Source organism: Pantherophis guttatus, chromosome 9, assembly GCF_059756535.1.
Source record: "Pantherophis guttatus breed Tessera chromosome 9, ASM5975653v1, whole genome shotgun sequence".
NCBI classification, from domain to species: Eukaryota; Metazoa; Chordata; class Lepidosauria; order Squamata; family Colubridae; genus Pantherophis; species Pantherophis guttatus.
The window spans coordinates 27,845,242-27,870,880 of NC_142071.1; the positions used below are offsets into that span (position 1 = coordinate 27,845,242).

Here is a 25,639-nt window from a genome sequence, read left to right on the forward strand (position 1 = left end):
TAACAGAGTTGGAAGGGACCTTGGAGGCCTTCTAGTCTAGTGATGGCGAACCTTTTTCCTGTCACGTGCCAAGCAGGGGGGGTCATGTGCACACATGCTCACACCAATAATTCAATGCGAACTGCCCCCCGCGCATGCGCACGTGACCCCCATGCTCCCCCACTTTTGGCACACGATGGCCCGGTGGGCCCAGTAGACCCGTTTTTTGCCCTCCCCAGGCTACAGAGTCTATCTTGGAGCCTGGGGAGGATGAAAACAGCCTTCCCCACCCCCTCCCAGAGGCCCTCCGGAGGCCGGAAACTGTTTCCCGACTTCTGGTGGGCCCGGAAGGCCTGAAAATCAGCTGCCCGGCATTGAACTAGGGCAGCGCTCACATGCCCACCGATGGTGGCACACGTGCCACAGGTTCACCATCACGGTTCTAGTCTAACCCTCTGCATTCCATTCCAGAGCCTATTCCAGCGGCGACGAACCTTTTACTCACAGGCCCGAAACCTTTTACTCACTGTGCCAAACAGGTACATGCTTTGCGTGCTTTGTGTGCATGTGTGCTATCCATGCGGCTCCTCTGTGCGCTGCACACGTAACTGCACCATCTGCACATGCGTGCGGTTTTTGTGCATGAAACGCATGTGCACAAATGCCATCTATGCATGCGTGCGCTGTGTGCAAGTACTCACATGTGCATGCAGAAATGTATGCATGCACATGAGAGCTCCAAAGACCAGCTGGGTCTCCTGAATTGTGCCAATGCACACCCGAGGCCCGAACACCAGCTGGGGCACACACACATGTGCAGCCGGCCGACAGCTCACGTGCCCGGAAAGATGGCTCTGTATGCCACAGGTTCGCCATCACAACTTTATTCCATTCCAGACCAAAGATCCTGTACCATTTCAGACAAATAGCTGCCCAATCTCTTGTTAAAATCCTCCAGTGACTAAACATAGACAACGGGGAAAGATTTTGAGATATAAAGGCTGAGTGGACCATCTAAGTGGACTGAGAAAACATGTTTTTTCATGCTACAGAAGAATGGATGCAAAATTACTCAGCTTCCTGTTTCTCAACTATTTTCAGATAAAAAAGATCTGAAAGTTTCAGCATCAAACACCAGGGCAGCGAAGCTGGTTAAATCAATATCCTTTCTGACAGCCAAGACTTTTTTTAGGAGAGAAAAAAGAATGCTCACAATAAAATATATATATATATATATTCTCTCTGGTTTATTCGTTCTCAATTTCTGCGGTCAAGCCGTGTCAACATAAAACCGTCAATTTTCATCGCCATTGCCAGAACAAAAAAATAAATAAATTAAAAATAAAAATTCCTCATTTTCTTCCAGCTGGTTAAACTCAGGACAGCTTCAGGAATAGGACTGGGAAGAATTAAGGATTCCTTGAGAGTCCGTCAAGGTGACTTCCTTGAGTCATTTGTCTGCACGTTCAGGCTTGTGCCATTTCCCAGATGGATGAAAGGCATACCAGAGGCTCGCGTGGCTGCAAATTATGTTTCCACCTTTGCTCCTTTGTCCTCTGGGCTTTAGGAAGATACTTAGTCAAAAATGTCCAAGTAGGAAAAATTCTAACCTTGGTGTAGAGCACAGTGACCGGGCTCAGGTCTATGCTTGAATAATGCAGATGTTCTGACCCAGCTCCCCAAACACCTTCTGAAGTGAACTCAAAGATTCATTTAATTAGGAGTGCCGGCAGCCCAGCAAAAAAGTTTCTCTCTCACCGCAGGCTAACCCAAGTCCGGCCAGCAGGGGAGATGAATAATTGTCTGCCACATCTATTCATCTCCGCCTCCTGCCTTTTATCCCCAGAGCTTCGCTTGTAGCAGTGGCTCTTCCATCCCAAGGACCAGCCCATAGATTTCCACTGCTCTCCTCTCCTCTGCCTTCTGTGCATCCCTCGTCAGGCACTGGACTCAGCTGTTCCTCCTCTTCTTCATCAACCACCTCCAGACCTGGTAACTGCTGACTCTCCATCTGAGAGCTGATGGACGGCCCAGGCTCCACCTCCATCTGTCTCTCTCTCTGACAGCTCCATTCCTTCTCTGTCCCCCCCACCCCCCCGGAGCTCTCAGGTTGCCTTGATGCTGACCCTGACTCTGATGCCTCCTCCTCCTCTGATTTGGCTGTTGCAAAGGCTGTTGCAAAAACCCCATTTTACGACTTTCCTGACCACAACTGTTAAATGAATCACTGCACTTTTAAGTTAGGGTTGTTCAGTGAATCTGGCTTCCCCCGAAATACAATGCGTGTGCATGATCCCCATCCCCTGCGCATGTGCGCAGCTCCCCTGCACATTCCCTGCCCCCACGCATGCACGGCAGAGACCCGAAGACCAGCTGGCTGGTGGGAGGCGTGGGTGCATGCACGGCGGAGCTGAACTGGGGTGACGGCTCACGTGCCCACAGAGAGGGTGCTGCATGCTCTATTCTATTCTATTCTATATTCTATATTCTATATTCTACTCTACTCTACTCTACTCTACTCTACTCTACTCTACTCTACTCTACTCTATTCTATTCTCTATAAAAGGACTGTACCAAATTCTTGTTGAATTGCAAGCCGCAGCCAAAGGCTGGGCTTCCCACAACATCCTTGACCGTTCTTACGGATCCATAAATTAAGAAAAAAAAAAGAGACCAGGCCATCCATAAATAGCTCAAGGAAGGGCCATCATTTATTCTCTTCATGTCAATTACTTATTCTTGTTTGGCCTCTGACCTCCGCCATTGATCCCAAATTAATCTGCAAACAGCTATCTGAGTTCATATTACGTGTGTCGGAGACCGTCCGCATTTCCACAAAACCGAGTGTGTCCATAAAGGCACAAGGTCATCGGCCGGGCAGGATAAATAAATGGTTGCTGATTCTTCAGACAGTCTCCTAGGCAGCAAATCACCGTTTTACTGCAATGCAGCCCCTTCCAACAATGTACTTTTTGGAAATGGAGAAAATGATAGGCTAAGAGACGGCGATAAATACCTACCGCCGTTTTGTCATTAGGAGCTCCGGTCATGGGGAAAAGGCTGTTTAAAAAGTCACACACAGAAAGAAAGAAAGGAAGAAAAGAAAGAAAGAGAGAGAGAGAGAGAGAGAGAGAGAAAGAAAGGAGGAGGGAGGGAGGGAAGGAAGGAAGAGGAAGGAGGGAGGGAGAGAAGGAAGGAAGGAAAGAAAGGAAGGAAGGAAGGAAAGAAAGAAAGAAGAAAGAAAGAAAAAGGAGAGGGAGGGAGGGAGGGAGGAAAGAAAAGAAAGAAAGAGGAAGGAAGGAAAGAAAGAAAGAAGAAAGAAAGAGGGGGAAGGAGGGAAGGAAGGAAGAGGAGGGAGGGAGAGAGGGAAGGAAGGAAGGAAGGAAGGAAGAAAGAATGAAAGAAAGAAAGAAAGAAAGAAAGAAAGAAAGAAAGAAAGAAAGAAAGAAATTTCCATGTTGTTTAATTCTTAAGCAAATGCTCCCTGAACAGCTTTGAGAAATCCACAAATAAAAGGGGGAGAGAGAGAAAGATTAAGAAATGATAATGTTTTGGAATTTAAATGCTGATTCTAGTTTCTGATTCTATTCAACTCTTCAAATTCGCTTTTACAGTCTAATTATTTCATGTAAAATGAAAGAAGTCGATTCTGGTCAGGATAGTTTCAGAAAAAAATATTCTCAAACCAGGAAGCCAAGAATTGAAAAACAACAACAATAACAACAACTCCCAAACTGGGAATGAAATTAATTTTACAGGTAGTCCTTGACTTACGATGACAACTGGGACCAGACTTCCCATCGCTAAGCAAGGCAGTTAGGTGAGTCGCACTAAATTTTGCGATCTTTTTGGTCACTGTTGTTAAGTGGCCGAAAAGTGCCCTGGATATTTACGAGACCGCCTTCTGCCTCCGATAGCCTCCCACCGACCAGTACGCTCCCACAGAGAGGGTCTCCTCAGGGTGCCGTCGGTTAGACAGTGTCGTCTGGCGACCCCCAGGGGGAGAGCCTTCTCTGTGGGAGTACCTGCCCCCTGGAACGAGCTGCCCCCAGAGATTCGTTGGATTTCCGACCTCCGTACCTTCCGCCGCACCCTCAAAACGCTATTATTCCATCAAGCAGGGCTGGCCTAAAATATTATTTTAATGGGTTATTGAGTTTTAGATGATTGGCCAAACTATATAATAATTTTAAATTGTTTTTAACTTTTATATTGCTGGTTTTTATCTTGGCTGTACACCGCCCTGAGTCCCTTTGGGAGAAGGGCGGTATAAAAATTTGATAAATAAATAAATAAAATAAAATAAAATAAAATAAAATAAGTGAATCATGCGGGCGCTAAATGAATCCAGCTTCCCCCGCTGGCTTTGTCAGAAGCTGGCTGGGAAACATCACAAATGGTAATCACACAAATGGGGGACACTGTGACTGTCCTGAATATAAGCTAGTTGCAAAACACCTGAATTTTGATCACGGGTCCATGGGGATGCTGCGACGGTCATAAGTGTGAGGACTAAGTCGTTTTTTTTCAGTGCCCTTAAAACTTAAAACGGTCACTAAACATTGTATGTTGAGGACTACTTGGATTTAATGAGATATTGGATGGAGTTTAACTGTTGCTCCATCCATAATTAATTGGAGAGAGACACATTTTAACAACAAAGCAACTATTAAGCGGGAAGTTAAATATTTAGTATACTCACACAAACAAATGCTTATGAAATCTATGTTCCAGACCCACATTTTACACATTGCACCAGCGAGCGTGGGCCAATTGTAACAATTTTCAGGCTAATTGAGTGACAAATTGAAGCAGAAGCAAATAAAACCGTAACAACGAAACTCCTGTTATTTTGCACAGATGGGGCTTAAGTCAGTTGCGCCGTCATTTGTCTGTTATGGCTGCTCTCTTGTGAGGCTACAATTAAAGGGATCACTTTTGACGCCCATTTCCGCTGTGAACCGAGAAAAAGGGCAGTTACGGGGCTGGCACTATTCAGGTGTTTTAAAGCAGCGGTCGCCAACTGGTGGTCCACGAACCACTGGTGGTCCGCGAGAAAATTTTGGTGGTCTGCAGAAAAATTATTTGCATTTCTTATATTGCACTAAATTAGGGGTCCTCAAACTACGGCCCCTGAGACAGATATGTGCAATGAATGTTTGTGTTGCTGCAGAGAGTCTCCCCCTTTGGGGTCTTTTTGTGTGGGTCGGAGGGGGGCAGAAATTCCGACTTGGGGTCTGCTTCAGCCTCCTGGTGAGGGGCTTTGGGTGAAGGCTGGAGGGTGGCGAAGAGCCGGAGGGCCTTGTTCCAATGGGACTGCATCATGGCCTGGAACTGGCTGACCATCTCAGCCCGCTGAGCCTCCAGGCGCCGGTACCTGGCCTTGCACTCTCTCAGAGGTCTTTCCTCTGTTTGGAAAGCTTATGCTCGTAGTCCTCAGTGAGGTGCTTCTGCTAAGCCTTCCTCTCGGCCAGATCCAATTTGAACTGTGCCAGCTCTTTCTTGTGGTGGCTGCTGAGCTCCAACAACTGCTCCCTGTTGGGGCCCTAAGGAGCCTGGGAAGGTGAGGAGTGGCTGGGAGGGGAGGGGCGAGTAGAGGCTGGCAAGGTGCCCCTCCACGTGAGTGACGTCGAGTTGGCCACGCCCACCCAGGCACATGACCACCTAGCCATGTCCACCCAGCCAGTCATTAGGCAGATCGTATTAGTAGTCCGTAGGATTTAAAATTATGAATTTAGTGGTCCCTGAGATCCGAAAGGTTGGTGACTCCCATTTTAAAGAATTGTTGGAAGAAACATCCATCTGGTTCAGTTCCAAGCGGGGAGAAAGACACTGGAAACATGGAGGCTGGTTGGAAAGATGGTTTAATGGTGAAGCAGAACCACCAAGCAGTGGGATTCTGGGCAGCTGACCACATGGAGTGGGGCAGTAGTGGGTTCCACTTACCTTCGCTACAGGTTTGTAATCGGGAGTGTGCATGCGCGTTACACTTCTGCACATGTGCAGAGTTCATGATGACATCCGGGCAGATGGGCAGAGTCTCCCACCACTGCCACTAGTGGTTCTCCCGAACCGGGGCGAACTGTTAGAAACCCACCACTGGAATGGAGAATGAAGGTTATTTAAACCCCCTCTCTGGGCTTTGAACTTGAGCTTTCTGTTCCTGTGGCAAGAGCATGTATTCTATTGTTTGCTGTCAGACTCCCATAGGATTATGCAGGGGTCATAGCCAAGTTTGTCTGAGCTCCCAGGTTTGGTTGAAACTTGGAGGGTGATGATGTAACCAAGAGCCTTGTGTTCTGTGGGCAATTCCTATTGTGTTTTAATGTCTTTGTCCCAGTTTGGATCTTGAGTGAGGGCTAATCCCATCACACTGAGGCTGAAGGTCTTTTGTCTTGTAGCTAGGCTGGCCCAGTCCTGTTGGGGCTTTTAAGACAGGTGGAGGCTGCTTTCCAATGAGCATGTTTCTCCTTTAGGGGAAATATAATATTCTGTCTTTTTAATATTTCTCAAAATATTTCATTCTTCCAGGAGAGGGGTGGGTGCTAACTCTCTACAGAATAAAGCTGTTTCCGACAAAAGCTGTTTTTGACCAATGCAACAGAGTGAATTTTACAAGTTCCAAAATGTCATTTGAAACCATGACCAGATGTTTCTCCTTCTCCTAAAACCCACAGAGGCTCAAAATCTCTCTTCAGTTTCGTAACTCAAGAACTGCCTGCTTTTATTTGGAGAACTATTTCCAGACAAGGAACTAGAGTTGAAACAAAAGTTGGAGTGGATTAACTTTGCCCAGGTGAAACTTAGTCACGGGAAACAATTCGATCTAAGCTACTGAGAGAGTCCTAAGAAGAGGCAGTACCTGGTAAGCTTTTTTATTTGGGGAGGTTGGGGAGGATGGGTCCTGCTGAGTAACCTGGTTTGAAAACCACCAGAGAACATCACGGTGGCGGAAAGCTTAGGCTGGGAAGATGAAAGGAACAGCAAGGCAGCAAGCAATCTCAAAACCATCTCCTGCAATTCTGGACTTCATGCTTGGAACAGAAAAAATATATATGAAAATTTGATCTTAGATTTTGAGGATTATACTAAGGTTGTTCCTGTAGAAGTGGTTTGTATCTATCAGAAATGTATATCAAAAAGTTGAGGCTGTGACTCTACTTCAATCAGAACAGAGTTGGAAGGGACTTCGGAGGTCTTCTAGTCCAACCCTCTGAAGGCAAGTTGTTCCACTGGCTAATTTTTCTGTTAGGAAGTTTCTCCTTAATTCCAGGTTGCTTTTCTCCTTCCTATATTTTGTATACGGTGTTTCCCCGAAAATAAGACCCTGTCTTATATTTCTTTGAACCCTGAAATAAGTGCTTGGCCTTATTGCCAGGCGCTCAAAAGCCCGATTGGGCTTATTATCCTATGTCCTATTTTGGGAGAAACAGAGTACTTCGTATACTACTTTGCATACTTTTTTTGTATATTTTTGTATACTACTGTATCAAAAAAAAGATGGAAATCACTGGGTTTTTAAAAATTATTTTACCTTACTTTTCTTTATCTTTCCCTCTCCAATTTGTATTTTCATTTGTGTTTTATAGTACAATAAACTTTAACTTTAAAAAAACAAACCTTTCCTGCATAGTGTCCAGTTTTTAGTCCTTTAGAGCTCTCCCTTTTTAACCAAAAAAAGGCAGCTGAATTGCATTTAATTGGCAGTTTTTAAAATATTAAAAATAGGAAGCCCTTCGCTCCTTTTCCTTTTGGGGGGGAGGACCAGGGAAAAGATGTCCCCTCCCCTCAATGCGTTTTTGATTTTTCCACTGAAAAAATTCTGATCTGTTGCAAAGGCTCCACCATGTGGTCAGATGTTTAAAATTTCAGCTCAGCTTCATAAGAAGATGTTCCTTGAATCCCATCTTCTCCCTGCTTTGTGGGAGATAAGACTGAAAAACTGGCCCAAAAAGGATCTGCCTGTAAGCTTATTCCTACTCAATAGCTAGTCCTTGACTTATGACCACAATGGAACCCAAAATTTCTGTTGTAAATGAGACAGCTGTGAAGTGAATTTTTGTCTCATTTTACGGCCTTGCTTGCCATCGTTGTTCAGTGAATCACTGCAGTTGTTAAGTTAGTAACACAGTTATTAAGTGGCTTCCCCAATGACTTTGCTCATCAGAAGGTTGGGTCGCTCGTGTCATAAATACAAGTCTGTTGCCAAGCATCTGAATTTTAATCATGGGAATATGGGAATGCAACTGGGGATTTTCCACTGTAGTTGGAACTTTGAATGTTTACTAAATGAACTATGGTAAATCGAGGATGACCTACATAATAAAGTCGTAAGAGTTATAAGCATGACGTCTTGGGGATAAAACTTGTGATCTGTGGTTAGATTAAAAGGGGAGCAATGCGCGGATTAGGCCATCGGTCATCTAAAGCCGATGACATCAGATGATCAGCTGATGACATCAGATGATCAGCCGATCATCTAAGTTCGATGACATGGTGCACAACCAGGACAAGCAACAAGTGTACTCAGCCTCTTCAACTGTTGTTTCAATCCATGACTGGCCCCTTAAAGAAGGTCAAAACTAATTAACATGTCCGCCAAATGTTGGAAATGCAATCAGACACCGGGCACATATTATCACATGTGGTGGACGTGTGCAAAGAAGCATTTTTTTTAGTGAAACAAAACCTAGTTGCTCTCCTATTTTAGAGACAAGAAATGAGGATTTTCTTCCTGTCAAGTGTAATCTCCCCTGAAGGCCCAGAGGGTGTTTTAAATCTCAAGCAAATTCCTCTGCTCTTCAGTGGTGGTATAATAATGTCTCTCTCTCTCTTTCTCTCTCTTCCACTTCTCTGATCTTAGGTTTACTTTATTTATTTATTTAGTGATTGGATTTATTTACTGTCTTTCCTTCAACTCTTCACCTTCTTCCATGCTTCCTGTCCCTGCAAAAAACCTGTGAGGTAGGTTGGGTTAAAAAAAAGAAAAGGAAAATCCAGTCACCCAGTAACTTTCCATGGCTGAGAATGGAGAAGCCAGACCAGCATTTAACCAGCATCTTAATTACCACACTATATACCATTTCTTCTTTACAAGTAGTTAGTTTTATATGTCCTTTTTTTTTTTTTACTTTACAGTCCAGAAACTATTAAATGAAGGCAGCTCTCTCCTACAACTGTATGGCTTATAAATCCAAGCAGAGGAAGTATCCTATTTTTTATTTTGTGCCTGTCATCAAATCCTTACAACTTGCAGAAATGCATCTTGAGTCATATAAGGTACGAAGCTATAAAATCAGGATTTTTAAGCCCCAGTGAACAGATTCATCCCAAGGTCAGCCCAAAACCAAAATAAGTAACTCTTATTAACTTATTAACGCTTAGTAACTCTTCCAAAATAAACATTGATTTATTTCAAAATAGTCCTGTGCAAATTCTGCAGAATTAAGAGTTTGCACACAATGGTTCTAAAAACAAAAAACAATTACGATGGATTTGGCTTTAATTCCTGAAACAAACCATGTGATGTTTATTAATAAAACAACTCCAAAATCGAACTCCCAAAATCAAATTGTTACGACTTTTAAAACAAATTGGGAACCCACTCACCATTTAATTTTTCTACACTTGTGCCAATAGAGTTCAATAATTTTTTCATTTTTTGGGGGGGGGTTAAATGTGTATATTTTAAGAAATATAATGAATTGGTAAATATAATAGCCAGCAGGCTCTGCAATGATACAGTGAGAGGTTTGGAAGGAGAAATTTATGCCAAAGCTCTCCCAAATTTCGGTTACAATCCATAAAGCTTCAGCTATGCGTGACAAGGCACCGCATTTTGCTAAAAATTCCTTACAGAACATTATGCACACTCGATAATGAGAGGTACAAGTTCCTAGATCAGTTTCTCTCAACCTCAAAGAACTTTAAGATGTGTACACTTCAACTCCCAGAATTCCCAAGTCAGCACAAGGAATTCTGGGAGCTGAAGTCTTCACGGCTTAAAGCTAAGAAACACCAATCTGGAGACCCTGTAAGTAATTCTGGCTGGAAGGTGACTCCATTTAGTTGATTTGCTGTAGCTGTGGAAGCTAAGCAGGATCAGGCGCGTCACTTGAAATGGGAACGCCAAAGGAAATCTTAGCCTCGTAGACTAGGTGGAAAAATTGAAAAATAATATCCCGAACGCAGGCAGCTGCAATATCACACCAAAGAGCAGAATTTGACTGGACAAACAAACTCGGATGGGTGAGGCTTGTTAGATGTAGCTGAGATGCTGGTTTTACGGTTATTAATGTTTTTTTCCCCATTCCATTCAATCGAGTCTGATTCTTTAGAAACTGCCTGGACAAGTCCCACAAGTTTCCTTGGCAAGTGGTTTGCGCTATTGCCTCCTTCTTAGGGTTAAGAGAAACTGACTGGCCCAAGATATCCAGTGGCTTTGTGCCAAAGGCAGGACTAGAACTTCCAGTCCCTAGCTGAATGCCTTAACCCCTACACTAGGGGTGTCCAACCATAGCAACTTTAAGACCTGTGGACTTCAACTCCCAAAATTGAAGTCTACAGATCTTAAAGGTTGGATCCCTCTGCACTACATCAAGCTGCCCGTTTTATTAAAATCTATCCACAGAAAAAAAATTGTTTTAATTATTTTATCACCAGAAAACATCAGAACCGATACACTAAATAAATCTACTATACAATATACACGTATATAAATAGATATACCATCTTCACTTTTTAAAATTTGCAAACACTGATTTCGGGCACTTAATAACTACACTTCATAACCTTTGATCTTTTAAAAACATTATTAAAGAGAAGACAATTCTCTTTGTGGGGAAGGGGTATGAAACGATATCCTACATACAGTAAAAAAACCAATCAGGATTTTTTTTTTTCACATTATCTCCTGAATTATTTTCATTTTTTATCAGAGTAAATCATTTTAACTCTGATAAAGGTTTGTTTGTCGGAGGGGATGATTTTAGTGTTTGAAGTAATATATGTTGAAGAGGAGAAAAGTCAAGGCAATGATTTAACAGGGGTGTCAAACTTGCAGATCAGATGCGTCACGTGCCAGCCACGCCTACCCCAGCTCCACAAAGGGGCATAAGTGTCGCGATACATCACGTGACGGCAATGTGATGCCGCTGGTTTAACACCCATGATTTAGAATACCCTTCTTCCATCTGTTTCTGTGTTGGACTCCAACTCCCATAATGACTAGCCAGCAGCGCTATTTAGTGCAGGAGTGAGCAACTGTGGCCCTTTTACAACCTGTGGACTTCAACTCCCAGAATTCCTGAGACAGCCAAGCTGGCTCAGGAATTCTGGGAGTTGAAGTCCACAGGTCATAAAGGGGCCATATTTTCCCACCCCTGATTTAGTGCATCCAAGTAATGTGGTTTTTTAAGAGAAGCCTCACTGAAATAAATTTAGATTGGTAGATGGAACCTTGTGAGCAAAGCAATAGCACATATAAAGTACAGCTCTAAAAAAAAGAAAAAAAGTACAATAATGGAAGATTCCAAAAGGCATCTACCTCCACAAAGGTAACTCAAGTCTACAGCAGAGGTATCCAATCTTGGCAGCAGGTAACTCAAGTTGGATGACCCAGATCTATAGTATGATTAAAATCATAATCATATTCCTGTTGCTAAAAACCTCCCCACAGATGTTTGAAATTTACTGGTTACGAAATGAATTAGAAACACACATAAATGCAGATTCCTTTGCAAAACAGAGGCTTTGAAGGAGTAATAAGCTACGTTCCTGTGCTTTATTCCTGCCTTGCTTCAGATTAACATATTTTATTTTATTTATCATGCTTAGCATGACAGCTCTCCTTATCTCACAGGTCATTCAACGGAACCTTGATATTCTAGACCACTGTTTCTCAATCTTGTCAACAGTATGCTGGCTGGGGAATTTTAGGAGTTGAAGTCCACACATCTTAAATTTGGCAACGTTGGGAAAAGTTGGTCTAAACCTTGGACTTTCCGTGTTCTGATGCAACTTGGCGTCCTTTGGATGTTGATGTTCTGACATACATCACATCATTTTGTAATTGCTGTGAAGGTGTCCTTCAGAAATTCCTCCCGCCTATTACTCTGTTAAGACAAGACTAAAGTGCATTGTAATATGTATTTTAGGAGTGTAATTACACAATGGAAACAATGAAGGACTCCATTTGTCTGCACCAAACCCAAACCCTTATTCAACATACTAGTGTTAAACAGTAGACATTCGTAACTGACTGCACAGCAACAACTTACAAGGTGTGGCTGAAAGTTGCCCTCGAACATCTGCCGAGGATGGACTTCAGAGCTGGACTGACCGCTTCCTGATTCATTCTAATGGCAACAGGGAAATTCATGGATGCTTTCTCCTGTTCAACATCCCAGAGACTGCTCTGCTGTGAATCCACATCTTCTTTCTGTCTTCTCATCCTGGAATGTTAGGTGCCAAATATCTCCATTTTGAAAGCTAATGGATGGAGAAAGGGTTGACACTTTCATCCTACACACTTCATAAGGCATAGAGGTTCCATATCCTTCCAGTTGGGAGGGATTGCTATTTATTTTTCGTTTCATGGCCTCCTGGTAGTTTCTTATTCTCGTGGCCGTTTGCCAGCTTCTTCAAATATGCATGGGGCCCCTGACCTTCAAAAGAAGAGGGGTTTTTGTAGGAGCCCCCGATTCTATCCCAGAGGGTGAAGTATTGGCCGTAATTGTAATCGAAGTACAAGTGATGGTCCGTGTGATGGGCAGCTCCGTTGATGATGGGTTTCAGCAGATTGGGAATGCGACAGTCTCCGTCGTGAATGGAGACTGACCAGATGTTGACGAAGACATAGAGGCCCAAATAGGTCACTTTGTGAAGAGGAAAAAGGAACGGGTAGACGTGATAAGGGACGCTCTGAAGGAAACCGTCCACGGGGTGAAAAGCATGGCTGGCAAACGGAGTCGTGACCTTCCACGTGTGATGGGGCTTGTGGAAACGCTGTGGAAGAGAGAAAAGAATCAGATCGTTACAAACAGATCATAACATTTTCACTTTATTTTGCTGAGGTCTCCACCGGCTACAAAAATAGCCCACAGGGGATCCTCAATTTATGACCACTAGAATTTCCACTGCTAAAGAAGGTATTTGTTAAGGGAGCCGTGCCTGATTTTACTACAGTTTTTGCCATAGTTAAGCAAATCACCGCAACCCTCAGAAGGACAGGCCAGTTCCCAAGCGCTTGAATTTTGATTACGTCACTTGGGGAATGCTGGGATTGTCCTAAGCATGAGGACCAGTTGCAAGTCACTTTTTTCAGTGCCATTGTAACTGCAAATGGTCGCTAAGCAAATGGTAAGGCGAGGACTACCTGTTTTGGACAATCCTCAATCGATTTGCAATGTGTTCTGACCCAGCTCCCCAAACACGACAAACCCTCTGAAGTGAACTCAAAAGATGCCTTTATTAGGAATGTCGGCAGCCCCGACAAAAAGTTTCTCTTTCAGTGCTGGCTAACAAGTCCATCTGGGCAGAAGATGAATAGTTGTCTGCCACACATATTTATCTCTGCCCCCTGCCTTTTATCCCCAGAGCTTGGTTGGGGCCTGGGTAGCAGCGGTGGCTCTTCCTTCCCAAAGACCGGCCCATAGATTTCCACTGCTCTCCTCTTCTCTGCCTTCTGTGCATCCACGTGTCAGGCACTGGACCCATCTGTTCCTCTTCTTCCTCATCAGCCATCTCCAGACCTGAGGGCTGTTGACTCTCCGAGGACTAATGGATGGCCCAAGCTCCGCCTCTGTCTCTCTCTCTCTCTCTGCCAGTTTCGTTCCCTCTTTCCCCTCAGAGCTCTCAGGTTGCCTTGATGCTGGCTGCAACTCCCATGCCTCTTCTGACTTGGTTGATGGAGGGGCCGGCGGCCAACAGGCCACAACACGATGTAGATCGTGAATTTTACCAATGTTATTCCACCTTCACGTATAAGGACAGAACGAACTTCAGTACCATGGAAGAAACCATGTTGGGAAGCAAAATGTTCCGCAACAAAGTAACCCACATTCAAAGACTAGAAAAGCTGGTCTCAATCTGCTAAACCTGCATTTCTCAATGGGTTCAGCAGGCAAGTTGAGACAAGTTGCTACGGTTGAGAAATGTTGTACTAAACCACTGGAATGTTCCCTAGGAACATTCATCCAGACACGAGTCCTCTTCTGCTTGGTCTTGCCAGTATCGACCAGCACACTGCTTCAATCATGCACCTTCCAGGTGACGCCCTCTTCTTCCAGAAACAGTCTTGCTGGGACATTATTGACCTTACCTTATATAAGATCTTGTGGTGGAGAAACCGATGAATCCAGTAAATGCACATATCGGTGAAGAACAGAAATGAAAACATGCTGAACACCACGCCAAACCATCCTAGATAAGGAGGGAAGAAAATTAGGGACTGGCAGAATTCCAGTCGATTCAACTTATGAGAACAAAGACATTTGTCAATGTTTATATTTGTTATCTATTTTAGTATCCTGTTTCCCCGAAAATAAGACATCCCCTGATAATAAGCCCAATCGGGCATTTGAGCGCATGCGCTAAAATAAGCCTCCCCCCCAAAAAATATTTAAACGCAGAGTTGGAAATCAGATAAGACGGCAAGAGGAGCCCCATCTTGCTCCACGCGCCCCAAAATATTAAGACCTCCCCGAAAATAAGGCCAAGCGCTTCTTTTGGGGTTCAAAAAAAAAATAAGACAGGGTCTTATTTTTGGGGAAACACGGTAATTGTTAGCCATGTACCAAATCCAAGAACTGGACAATCAAAGAGCAACTCTGGGAGGAATGGGAGATTTTCAGGTGGGTGGACATGGCCTGAACTTGTGAACCTATTTCTTCTTCCTTTCCCACCGGATCCTTTTTAATAGGAGGAAAATAAGCTAGATCAATGACAGAATTTGCATAGCTGTCCTGGGAACTATTTTGGGACAGATTTTGGCAGTAAAGAGGCAATGGTGGGGGACTGGGGGGTGGGGTGGGGGGAGAAGGTTTCCTTAAGGCTGCTTCCTTCTCTTGTAGATCAATGTTTCTCAAACTAGGCAACTTTAAAACATGTAGATTTCAACTTCCAGAAATCCCCTATGCTATCCAGAAAGCATAGATTTCTGGGAGTTGAAGTCCACATGTCTTAAAATTGTCCAGTTTGAGAAACACCATTGTAGATCTTGTAGGTGGTGAGCCACGTTGATCTACAGGGGCAAAAAAAAAAAAAAAAAAATCAGGAATTTTCTGTCTAATCTATTTGATTCAAAGGCACCAGCTTTTGTCAGTTGTCTTTTTCATGCTCTGAGGAAGGTTTTGTTTTGTTTTGTTTTGTTTTTAATTTGATTTATATGCCGCCCTTCTCCGGAGACTCAGGGCGGCTTACAATGTGCTAAGCAATAAGTTGAGCTGCATCTCAGGAAAGCTGATGCCTTTGAATCTAATCTGTTAATTGGAAAGTGGGCTGCCAGACATCCTCTTCCTCCTGTGAAAAGAGAGAGCAGAGCTGTGCTACGTTCTGTGTTTCTCAGGAGACTTAAGAGAATTTTGAACAACACATTTGAAAAGAACATGCAGCTGTCAGCTAAGCAGTCAACAGCTTGAATGGTAACACTTTTCCATTCAAAGGCATCTGCACAGATACATGGGATGTTGAATTGCTGGATCAGTTAAAGGTTTGCTGCCAGAGTCCCCTAATTAATGATGCAAACTTCACAGGTCTGCATCAACCATCACTTCCTTATGAACCTGATTTAAAAGACTAGACAGATAATTCATGGACAAGTGCAGATAAGTAAACGTAGGCTACTAACAAATTTAATAACACTGTGATTAAATCATAATTATAGTTTTTCTTTCATGCTACTTAGTATTTTACATTCCAAAGCTTTCAATTTCCAACCCTAAAAGTTACCATAAAGTAGCAGTCATAATTTAAAACATCTTTCCCTCAACCAATGCACTCCAGAAAGTGGCAGTTAAATTGCACCAAAGATGTCCACTCCTAAACTATTTTACTTTGCATAATGGGGATTATGCAAGATATATGTCGGGATTACAATGTTTCTGGCAGAATGTAGAGTTTTAAGTGTGGAGATAAAAAGGGACAGAGAAAAGCAGTACGGAGGTCAGTTCTGGAGCGATTGCCCAACAGGGGTGCTTACCGTAGGGAGAATCCCCAATGTTACTGTAGAGTTTGCTGTAGCCTCTGACCTCAGCAAAGAAGATGACCACGGTGGGAATGCTCATCAATGGCACAGACGAGACTGCATGCTTTATTTCCCGCTGCACTTGATTCTGAACACAAAAGCAGGCAATGAGTCAAAAGGCCTTTTAAAACCACTCAGTCCTAACCTTGGCAACTTTTTAAGACTTGTGGACGTCAACCCCAGTCAGCATGTCTGGTTGGGGAATACTGGGAGCTGAAGTCCACAGGTCTTGAAAGTTGCCAAGGTTGGGAAGCCCTGGTATAGACTTCACACTCCCCACCAAAATTCTGAGAAAAGGGCTTCCCTAAAGCAATTGGATAAAACTCTTATCCAATTTAGAGAGTCCAATGAGTGGAGCTCCAGAGGAAAACAAGTGTCGAAGGCTCGGACTGAGTAAGGAACTGGGCTAAACCGGAAGAGGAGATATGTTTAGTCAAATTTCTTACTCAGTCAGAGGCCAATCAGATGAGGAATATCCCCCCTCAATGGACTCTCTAAACAGCGCAAGGGAGAATGGATGAATCCGCAGCAGAGTTCTGCTTTATTGTTCACTATGCTACATTACCTGACAATTCTATGCATCGTATGAATCCTCCTCCTCTCCAATACATCAAAATAAGGGGAAGGGGGGGGGGAGAGAAAGGCAGTCAAAATTCCAGCTGAAAGAACTCCTCAATAAAAATGAGGGTAACTAAATCAGGAAAGAAAAGATGAAATGTGCCCAGCCACCCAAAGTACCATATAGAGCAGTGATGGCTAACCTTTTTGCCATCACGTGCCAGGAAGGGGGGGGGCAGGGGGGTCGCGCGCTTGCGTGCTCATACCCATAATTCTATGCGACCCACCCACCCCCTGCTCACCCCACTCCTGGCACACAATGGCCTGGTAGGCCCGTTTTTCTTTCTCACCTGGCTCCAGGACCTCTCTAGGCGTCTGGGGAGGGCAAAAACAGCCTTCCCCACCCCTTCGGAGGCAAAAATGGCCCATTTGACAACTTCCAGTCTCACCGGAAGCTGAGCTTGTATGCCCACTGATATGGTTACGCGTGCCAGCTGTGGCACGTGTGCCATAGGTTCGCCATCACGGATATAGAGCTAGCAAGGAGAAAAACTCCACCCCCCCACCCCCACCCATTTCATGAGGTGTTCATTCTGCTTTATGGCACTAACATTTTCATGCACATATTTAAGAAGAGGACTAAGCAGGGCACAATTCACAACACGATAGGGTTCTGGTTCTTTCGATAAGACCTCTCGTGAGTAACTGAACGACATTAAAGGAAACAGCAGCTTTGCCATGTTGCTGTACCCCACTCACCTCTAAAAACTGGGGGTGCTTCTTTAACTTGTGATCAAAAAGCAGATAGTAGCCGAGAGTGGCAAACAGAAAATATATCACAATTGCCCCCAGGTTTGTTATAACAAAGAGACTGATAATCTGCCGGAAAGCATTGTCTTCTGGACAGGTTGCTGGATAAACATAAGGTGTCAAAATATAACTATCTGCATAATCCAAGATAAGATCCATTGCTGCACCTGCAGGAGTGCCAGGAAGGAAAGAGTGTTATGTCAAACACAGAGAAATACAAAAGGTTATCTTGCAATAATCTAACCCAGAAGTGGGCAATTAATTTTCCAAAGGGGCCACATGAAGAAGTTTACCTGTATAAATAATCTGAAGAATGCACTTCTCCTTATTACCAGCGTTCAGAAAGGGACATCAATCACTTGTTTTCAGAGCCTCCTCAGTTCCGAATCACTTCGGGGATGGTCCAAACCACTAAAAGTAAAGTGCATCAGGAAATTCCAGGAATGGCAAGTTTTGACTGTAGTTTTCCAGTCTCATTTGTACAGTTGAGAAGAAAGATTTATTGCAAAGAACTGAGCAGTGTAAAGTGTGTGAGAGAAACAGAGTCACCTATTAGTAGATCTTTACCCCGTTTCTCCCTGCTTTAAGGATGGAAGAGAGAAAAGAGACCTTCCTGTCAACAACACAACAAAGTCACCACTAATCATGCCAATAGCCGTCTCTTTCAAATCAATGGAAAATCATCCTACAGCAGAAAAGAAATCTGTAGCACTTCTTTCTGCTTGCTGGTCATGGTTGTTCCATGGTTGTTGTTTTTTTTCAAGAGGCAACTGGACTTTCTGGTTTTTCTTTGAAGACATTTCAATTCTCATCCAAGAAGCTCCACCATCCAATCAGAGCTGAAGAAACTTCTTGGATGAGAAGCGAAATGTCAAAGAAAAACCAGAATGTCCTGTTGCCTCTTGGAGAAAAAAAAAGCACCTTTGAGACATCTTAAACAGTAATTAATTTAATTTAGAATAGAATAGAATAGAGTAGAGTAGAGTAGAGTAGAGTAGAGTAGAGTAGAGTAGAGTAGAGTAGAGTAGAATAGAATAGAATAGAATAGAATAGAATAGTATTCAATAGAATGTAGAATAAGAATAGAATAAAATGCAGATTAAGAATAGAATAGAAAAGAAAAGAAAATAGAATAGAATAGAATAGAATTTTTTTTATTGACCAAGTGTGATTGGACACACAAGGAATTTGTCTTGGTGCCTATGCTCTCAGTGTATATATAAAAAAAGATACATTTATCAAGAATCATAAGGTACAACACTTAATGACAGTCATAGGGTACAAATAAGCAATCAGGAAACAATATCAATATAGATTGTAAGGATACAAGCAACAAAATTACAGTCAAAAGTGGAAGGAGATGGGTGGTGGGAACAATGAGAAAATTAATAGTTGTGCAAGACTTAGCAAATAGTTTGACAGTGTTGAGGGAATTATTTGTTTAGCAGAATGATGGCAGCCAAGATGACCAAAGGCCTGGAGACTAAAACATATGAAGAACGACTGCAGGACTGATTGAACACACAAGGAATTTGTCTTGGTGCATACGCTCTCGGTGTACATAAAAGAAAAGATATGCATAATGGCATGCATGCCTTCTTAATCAGGACATTGATGAAACCTCTGAGTACAAGATTGGGCTTCCTGGATCTAAATGGACCAAGTTTGTTTAAAAGTGAGATTCTGGGTCCCCCAACTCTTCATCTCATCAACCTCTTCAGGACGTTTCTGTGGTTCATTTATCAATCCTTAGAAGGAAGAGGAGGGTACCTTTAAAGGTCTCCAAAACTAGCCTCCAAAAGTTGTGGGTCCTCCAATACTGGAGGTTTTTAAGAAGAGACTGGAAAACCATATGTCTGAAATGGCATCAGGGTTTCCTGTCTGAGGAGGGGGTTGGACTAGAAGACCTCTGTGGTCCCTCCCAACTCTGTTATCCTTCCTCCCTTCCTTCCTTCCTTCCTTCCTCATACTCTATTCATCCTTCCTTCCTCCCCCCCCCTCCCTCCTCCATCATTGGAGGTCTTTAAGAAAAGATTGGACAACCATTTGTCTGAAATGGCATTGTATTTCCTGCCTGAGCAGGTCCCTCCCAACTCTGTTATCCATCCATCCATCCTTCCTTCCTTCCTCCCCCCCTCCCTCCCTCCCCCCCCCCTCTCCCCTCCCTCCCTCCTCCATCACTGGAGACTTTCCAGAAAAGATTGGACAACTATTTGTCTGAAATGGCATCGGGTTTCCTGCCTGAACAAGGGGTTGGACTATAAGACCTCTGAGGTCCCTCCCAACTCTTCCTTCCTTCCTTCCTTCCTTCCTTCCTTTCCTCTCCCTCCCTCCTCCATCACTGGAGACTTTCCAGAAAAGACTGGTCCTGTCCACCCTCTTGTCATTCTGTTCCAGAAGCTGGCTTCGGGTTTCAAAGAAGAGACAAGAAGCTGAAGTATGAAAACACAGCGCCAAGAAGGGTCTTAAAGGCCCTTTAGGACCTCGTTAAAGAGAGAAAGGCTTTAAAAAACACAGAGCTATTATTATTATTATTATTATTATTATTATTATTTAATCTTTGGTGAGATTCACAGCCTTTGAGGCTGGTTAATAGTTCAGCAGCTCGAGTCCTAACCAAGGACCTAGGAACTGTTAAGGTACTATTATTATTATTATTATTATTATTGGTTAATCTTTAGTGAGATTCACAGTCTTTTAGGCTGGTTAATAGCTCAGCAGCTCGAGTCCTAACCAAGGACCTAGGAACTGTTAAGGTATCGTCGGAGGATGTAAGCTGTTCCGAGTAAGGTGGTTTTTTGTAGAGTCAAAATGTTCAAGTCCGGTAAATTTAGAATTTCTAAATAGCGGGGTAGCCCTTTGGGTATTGCTCCGAGGGCTCCAATTACAATCGGGACAACACACGATTTCTTTTTCCACAGTCGCTCAACTTCAATTTGTAAGTCCCGGTACTTTGTGATTTTTTCTTGCTGCTTATCTTCAATTCGTGCATCACCAGGTATTGCAATGTTCATGAACTATTATTATTATTATTATTATTATTATTATTATTATTATTATTATTTAATCTTTGGTGAGATTCACAGCCTTTGAGGCTGGTTAATAGTTCAGCAGCTCGAGTCCTAACCAAGGACCTAGGAACTGTTAAGGTACTATTATTATTATTATTATTATTATTGGTTAATCTTTAGTGAGATTCACAGCCTTTGAGGCTGGTTAATAGCTCAGCAGCTCGAGTCCTAACCAAGGACCTAGGAACTGTTAAGGTATCGTCGGAGGATGTAAGCTGTTCCGAGTAAGGCGGTTTTTTGTAGAGTCAAAATGTTCAAGTCCAGCAAATTTAGAATTTCTAAATAGCGGGGTAGCCCTTTGGGTATTGCTCCAAGGGCTACAATTACAATCGGGACAACACACGATTTCTTTTTCCCCACAGTCGCTCAACTTCAATTTGTAAGTCCCGGTACTTTGTGATTTTTTCTTACTGCTTATCTTCAATCCGTGCATCACCAGGTATTGCAATTATTATTATCATCATCATCATCATCATCATCATCATCATCATCATCATCATCTTGTTTGTCGCTGCGAGTTCTTCAAGCCAGCTTGGGAAAAACGTAGCAACGAAGCAAAATGAAGCGACTTTTTCTAACCTTCTCCCCTTCAACCACCTTTCCCTCAGCCGGGGTGCTGGAGGTTATAGGGAGACCCCATTTCCCAGCAGCCTCAGCCATCGCCGCCCAGGCTGGGGGATTCTGGGAAATGAAGTCCGGGCACCTGAAGGGCTCAAGGTAAGAAAGATGGGCGGCCACAGCCCATCATCACACACACACACACACACACACCACCCGGGACGCTCCTCCGCGCTTCTCCCCACCTGGATCCCGCCGCTCCGCCACCATCCTCCGCAGGTAACCAGGAATACCGACCGCGCTCCGTGTTCGGTCCTTGAAAAACTGGTCTCTGGCCCTTGCCCCCTAGTGAAAACGGGGAAGGTCCCTGGCGCCAATCATCGGGCGGGAGAGGCGGAGTTTCGGCGGCCGAAGACGCAGGGATTGGCTCCGCTCCTCACGCGCCACCTGCCGGTCGAGGGTCGCGCGACGGCCGGCTTGGAGGGCCGGCCGCGGATTGGACGGCGCGACCATCGGCGTGAAGGGAGCCTATCAGGAATGCGGGGGCGGTTTCAGAAGGGAGGGGCGGGGGCACGGAGTGACGGGCGTCGTCGTGGTTTGTTAATTTACCACAGCGGCGGCGGGGTGAATTTATTTACCTCAGAAAAGAGCTGGTGAACTTTACCTCAGAAAACAGCGGGAGGGTTAGGCCGCCTGTCCCCAGGCTGATCCCGGTGGGATTGGGATAAGTATCCCCTCCCCCCCGTGAACTGGTTCCTCCATTCAGTCGGGTTGGGATGCTTTCTGAGGCAAAAGGGGAGGAGAGTGGAGCCGTCTTGGACTTCTGGAGGTGACAGGAAAACGAAGAGAAAGAAGGGAGGCCTTTCCGTTGCCTCCAGCGCCTCGCCTCCAATATCTTTGCGTTTTTGGTGATAACAAAGTTCTTAAATTTCACCTTCATTGGGTTGGCACTCGTTTTGGTATTGATAGGACTTGGCGACATCTTCCCTGATCATCATCTTTTAACGACCCCATAATCCCTTGCGGGGTGGAGTCTGGGCAACTGACTGGAGCTAGCAGAGTGTTTTAATGGCCGGATGCCCTTCCTGTCGCCAATGTGGAGTTTTTGTTTGTTGATCCCTTTTGGAAACCCATGAAAAAGCAACCCAATTTTTTTTTTTTCTGGAAAGCATCTAATAAGCATCCTTTGCTTATTAAACCCCAATCAACAAGCTTTCCAAAACTTTACAGCAGAGAATATTTTTTTTAAAAAATTGACCGGCATGTCAAGGAAAAACATGCCAAGCTATACTACAGGCATTTCCCCCAAGTCCCAAGTATAAGGAAACTTCATGAAACAAGACTGCCAAGAAACGATCTTGTTCCCCATGTTTAATTATTTTAAAATTACTCCAGCAAACATCTAGATGAAAGAAGCTAAATTCAAAGAGTAAATATTTGTTCATACAAAAAAAAAACAACAACAACACAAGAATGGCTATGATGTAACATTTCAGGGCACATCGAAGTTTTTCTCCATCTGTTGATTTTTTTTAATCTTCTGAAGGGAATGCTGGTTATCAACTGTTGGATGGGCAGAATTAATTAAAATCTGAATAAAAGAAACAGCTCTAGAGCGATTTAAACTCAGCAATGAATGGCTTAAGAAGCAAACAGGATGTCAAATCCAGGACACCCAAGAGCTCTCTTACTTTCGCTCCCCATCCTAAGCTCAGAAAGTAGCCAAGCTGCCCAAATATTTCCTGCAAAATTTAATAATTCAGATTATACAGAGATTTCTGTAAATATGAAGACAAAAGTCTCAGAAGAGGAAGACATACAATCAACTATTGGATATTCAACTTTCAGATCTCCTGATAGTTTAGAAGAATGTGACGCCCTGTTAACATTTTTACAACTTTGTTAATACCATTTAAAGAGGCCAATGATGTCAGTGCTGTAACAGACAAAAATCTGTCATTTCAAATGGTGTTGGACAGTCACATGGATTGCAGGTTCAGAGTTGTATGTGTTTATAGGGACCTAGGAGGTTATAGCAAATTCCAGTACTTTGATAAACTATGTGGCTGGGCTGGACTGAGAAAGATTACACCATAAGAACAACTGGCTGACAAGGAGCAGAAACAGCCTGGCTTGAGCCTCAGTTGAAGAGCTGGTTGCTGCAAAGAAAAGTAGAAGAGACAATGAATATTCAAGCTGCATGTTTTAAAAATAATATAAACTTCAGTCAGAAATATGCTATTTCTGTCGTCTATATATAAACACCTAAGGAAATTTCTATTAGTCCTTGAAATAGATGTTGACAGAGATTTTAGCCTGGCAAATAACAAATATCTAGGAAAACATTGACCTAGGGTTCATTCACCTCGACAGCTCTTGCCATCTTTTTGCAAGGTTCCAGTTACACAGCTGCAGAGTGGCCCATCCACCTGGCTTGTGCATATCTGTTCGCAGCCTCCATTGTCTTCACACCAGTCTAGGTCTAAAAGGCACAAGTCAAAAGTAAAAAAAAATAAAGAAACCTGTTTAATCATGCATCCATACGGTAAAATGGATCCAGATTTCTGAATGAAAACTTGCCAAAACATCACACTTACGTTTTCTTCTGATTGGTCCCACAGAAATTATTTGCTCATTGAGATCTTTGGAATAATCATTGGCCCTCCGGGTATTCTGTGGACAATTCTGATCAAGCCAAAAAGAAAGAAAGAAATGCTTCTTTGGTGCACAACTTACTTCTGTTGGCTTGAATGCATATATTGTACTTTGCATGATCTGTCAATAGCAATTTTTAAGAATAGGCAGAACCAGGGACCGTAGAGCCAAAGGTATAAGGGATAAAATAGTTACCTTAATCATAAGCAAGGTTAAAGTATCCATTTTCCCCCCATCTTAAAATGCACCAGAGTGCAAACATTTAACCGAACCTGAGCTACAAAGCAGAAGTTGCCGGTCCCTATCATTAAAGTTGTAGCTGAAGTACATGCATTTTAGATTATACTGTCCTTCAAAAATCAACTTTTTGATTAACTCTGAGACAGATTTCCCTTTTTTTTTTTTTTTGAGGACTGCCTTAAATAGCATATTGATGTGAACTGCACCTGAGATTTGCCCCACTTACTATTTTACATGAGTATCTTTCCGAATCACAAAGTGAGACTGCACAGTGCAAATGAACCTCATCATAATCTCCAATGAATTTGAAAACAGTAACATGAAAACGGCAGGTGAGGGAGACCCCATTCTCCTCAATTCCAATAGTATTATCCTTGATATTCTGACAACTGCAAGAAAGAGGAATGACTGATTACTGCCAGCAGAACACCCAAGAACTGACTAGCTTTTCTTCTGGAATTTTGAACACTGGGCACTGAAAAAGCATAGCTTACCCTTCTTCGATGATGAAATATCTGAGCTTGTCATTGCTGTCTCGTGACGGTGTTGCATAACATTTGTTCAGGGTGAGGATGAGGTGAGTGGAATCTGCCCCCAGCACAAAAACACCAACATACAATACATCACGGGTAGTTAGCACAACTTCTCCTTGCCTGTAGGGATGCTTATAGGATGAATTTTTATATAGGGCCATTTTGGTAGTGAAACTGCCTTCCTTTGTAGGTACAGTTAGATTTATGACACTACAAAGAGAGAACAAGATGGAGAGAAAATAACTGTTACATCAAACAAAAAAACCCAATGACATTGGGACAAATCTGCTGTTGGAGAATTTAAAACTAATAACTGGATTGTTATGGTTGTTATTTATTGATTCATTTAATTTATTTCCATCTTTTTACTTCATTTACACCCTATTACCAGAGTTAAACATTACCACACTTAATAAAATATTAACTATATAATTGGCATCCAATTAAATCATTTCCAAAAACTACAAAGCTAATACTTGGAAATAATTTATTTTGGATCTCACCATTTTGTTAAAGAGGAAAACAGACAAAACCAGATGTTATTGCTATGATTGAGAGTGAGGGAATTTTTTTAAAAAAATCCCTGATGTTTACTTTCATCAGAACTGTGGACTTCAGCTCCCAGAATCTCAGCCAGCTGCACATCTCCAAATAAAATCCATGAGATAATGGAATCCCTTCATCCAATTCTTTATTTCTTCAGAATGCCCAAAGAGTCAACACTGTTTTTCTTACCTGAGCATTGGTCTCACGACGGAATCCAAAGAAATTTTAATGTCAAGCTCATATGCACAGGAAAATTCAACATTGATGGTCCTGTCTCGAGTAATAATATTTCCAGTGTTGTTTGCACTTTCAATCCAGACTGTGTTTTTATACATAATATGGGTGCTGTTAGACTACAGTATGAGGAGAGAAAAAATGCACATGCTTAGGAAAACAACCTGCCTAACAATATAGTTATTTCCTTAGATCCTGGATTGTCCTTGCTT

At 43.1% G+C, this 25,639-nt stretch overlaps 2 protein-coding genes across 2 annotated transcripts in view; both read right to left on the reverse strand.

Moving 5' to 3' along the window:
* Positions 1–9,183: 9,183 nt before the first annotated feature.
* On the reverse strand, positions 9,184–21,713 carry SC5D (sterol-C5-desaturase). The gene is made up of 6 exons (XM_034430498.3): positions 21,465–21,713; positions 17,884–18,001; positions 17,540–17,757; positions 16,178–16,310; positions 14,300–14,400; positions 9,184–12,984 (listed from the first exon to the last, which is right to left on the reverse strand). Exons 3-6 carry the CDS (start codon positions 17,747–17,749, stop codon positions 12,556–12,558), a joined length of 873 nt encoding a protein of 290 aa, XP_034286389.1. The 5' UTR covers positions 17,750–17,757; positions 17,884–18,001; positions 21,465–21,713; the 3' UTR covers positions 9,184–12,555.
* Positions 21,714–23,214: 1,501 nt separating this feature from the next.
* The window catches only part of TECTA (tectorin alpha), a 57,648-nt gene continuing 55,223 nt past the window's right edge, over positions 23,215–25,639 (reverse strand). Inside the window, exons 18-23 of the mRNA XM_034430496.3 lie at positions 25,383–25,546; positions 24,609–24,857; positions 24,341–24,503; positions 23,817–23,904; positions 23,585–23,701; positions 23,215–23,378 (exon numbers count right to left, since the gene is read on the reverse strand). Coding sequence (XP_034286387.3) covers positions 23,278–23,378; positions 23,585–23,701; positions 23,817–23,904; positions 24,341–24,503; positions 24,609–24,857; positions 25,383–25,546 — 882 coding nt within the window. The 3' untranslated portion in view covers positions 23,215–23,277. The remainder of the gene's footprint in view (positions 23,379–23,584; positions 23,702–23,816; positions 23,905–24,340; positions 24,504–24,608; positions 24,858–25,382; positions 25,547–25,639) is intronic.

What these genes read in the sequence shown, in the direction of transcription:
- SC5D (XM_034430498.3), bottom strand. Translation starts at nt 17,749, where the DNA reads ATGGATCTTATCTTGGATTATGCAGATAGTTATATTTTGACACCTTAT. An exon ending in AGCACCCCCAGTTTTTAGAG is followed by an intron (nt 16,311 to 17,539) that starts GTGAGTGGGGTA and finishes TTTTGTGTTCAG; the next exon opens with AATCAAGTGCAGCGGGAAAT. An exon ending in CATTGGGGATTCTCCCTACG is followed by an intron (nt 14,401 to 16,177) that starts GTAAGCACCCCT and finishes CTCCTTATCTAG; the next exon opens with GATGGTTTGGCGTGGTGTTC.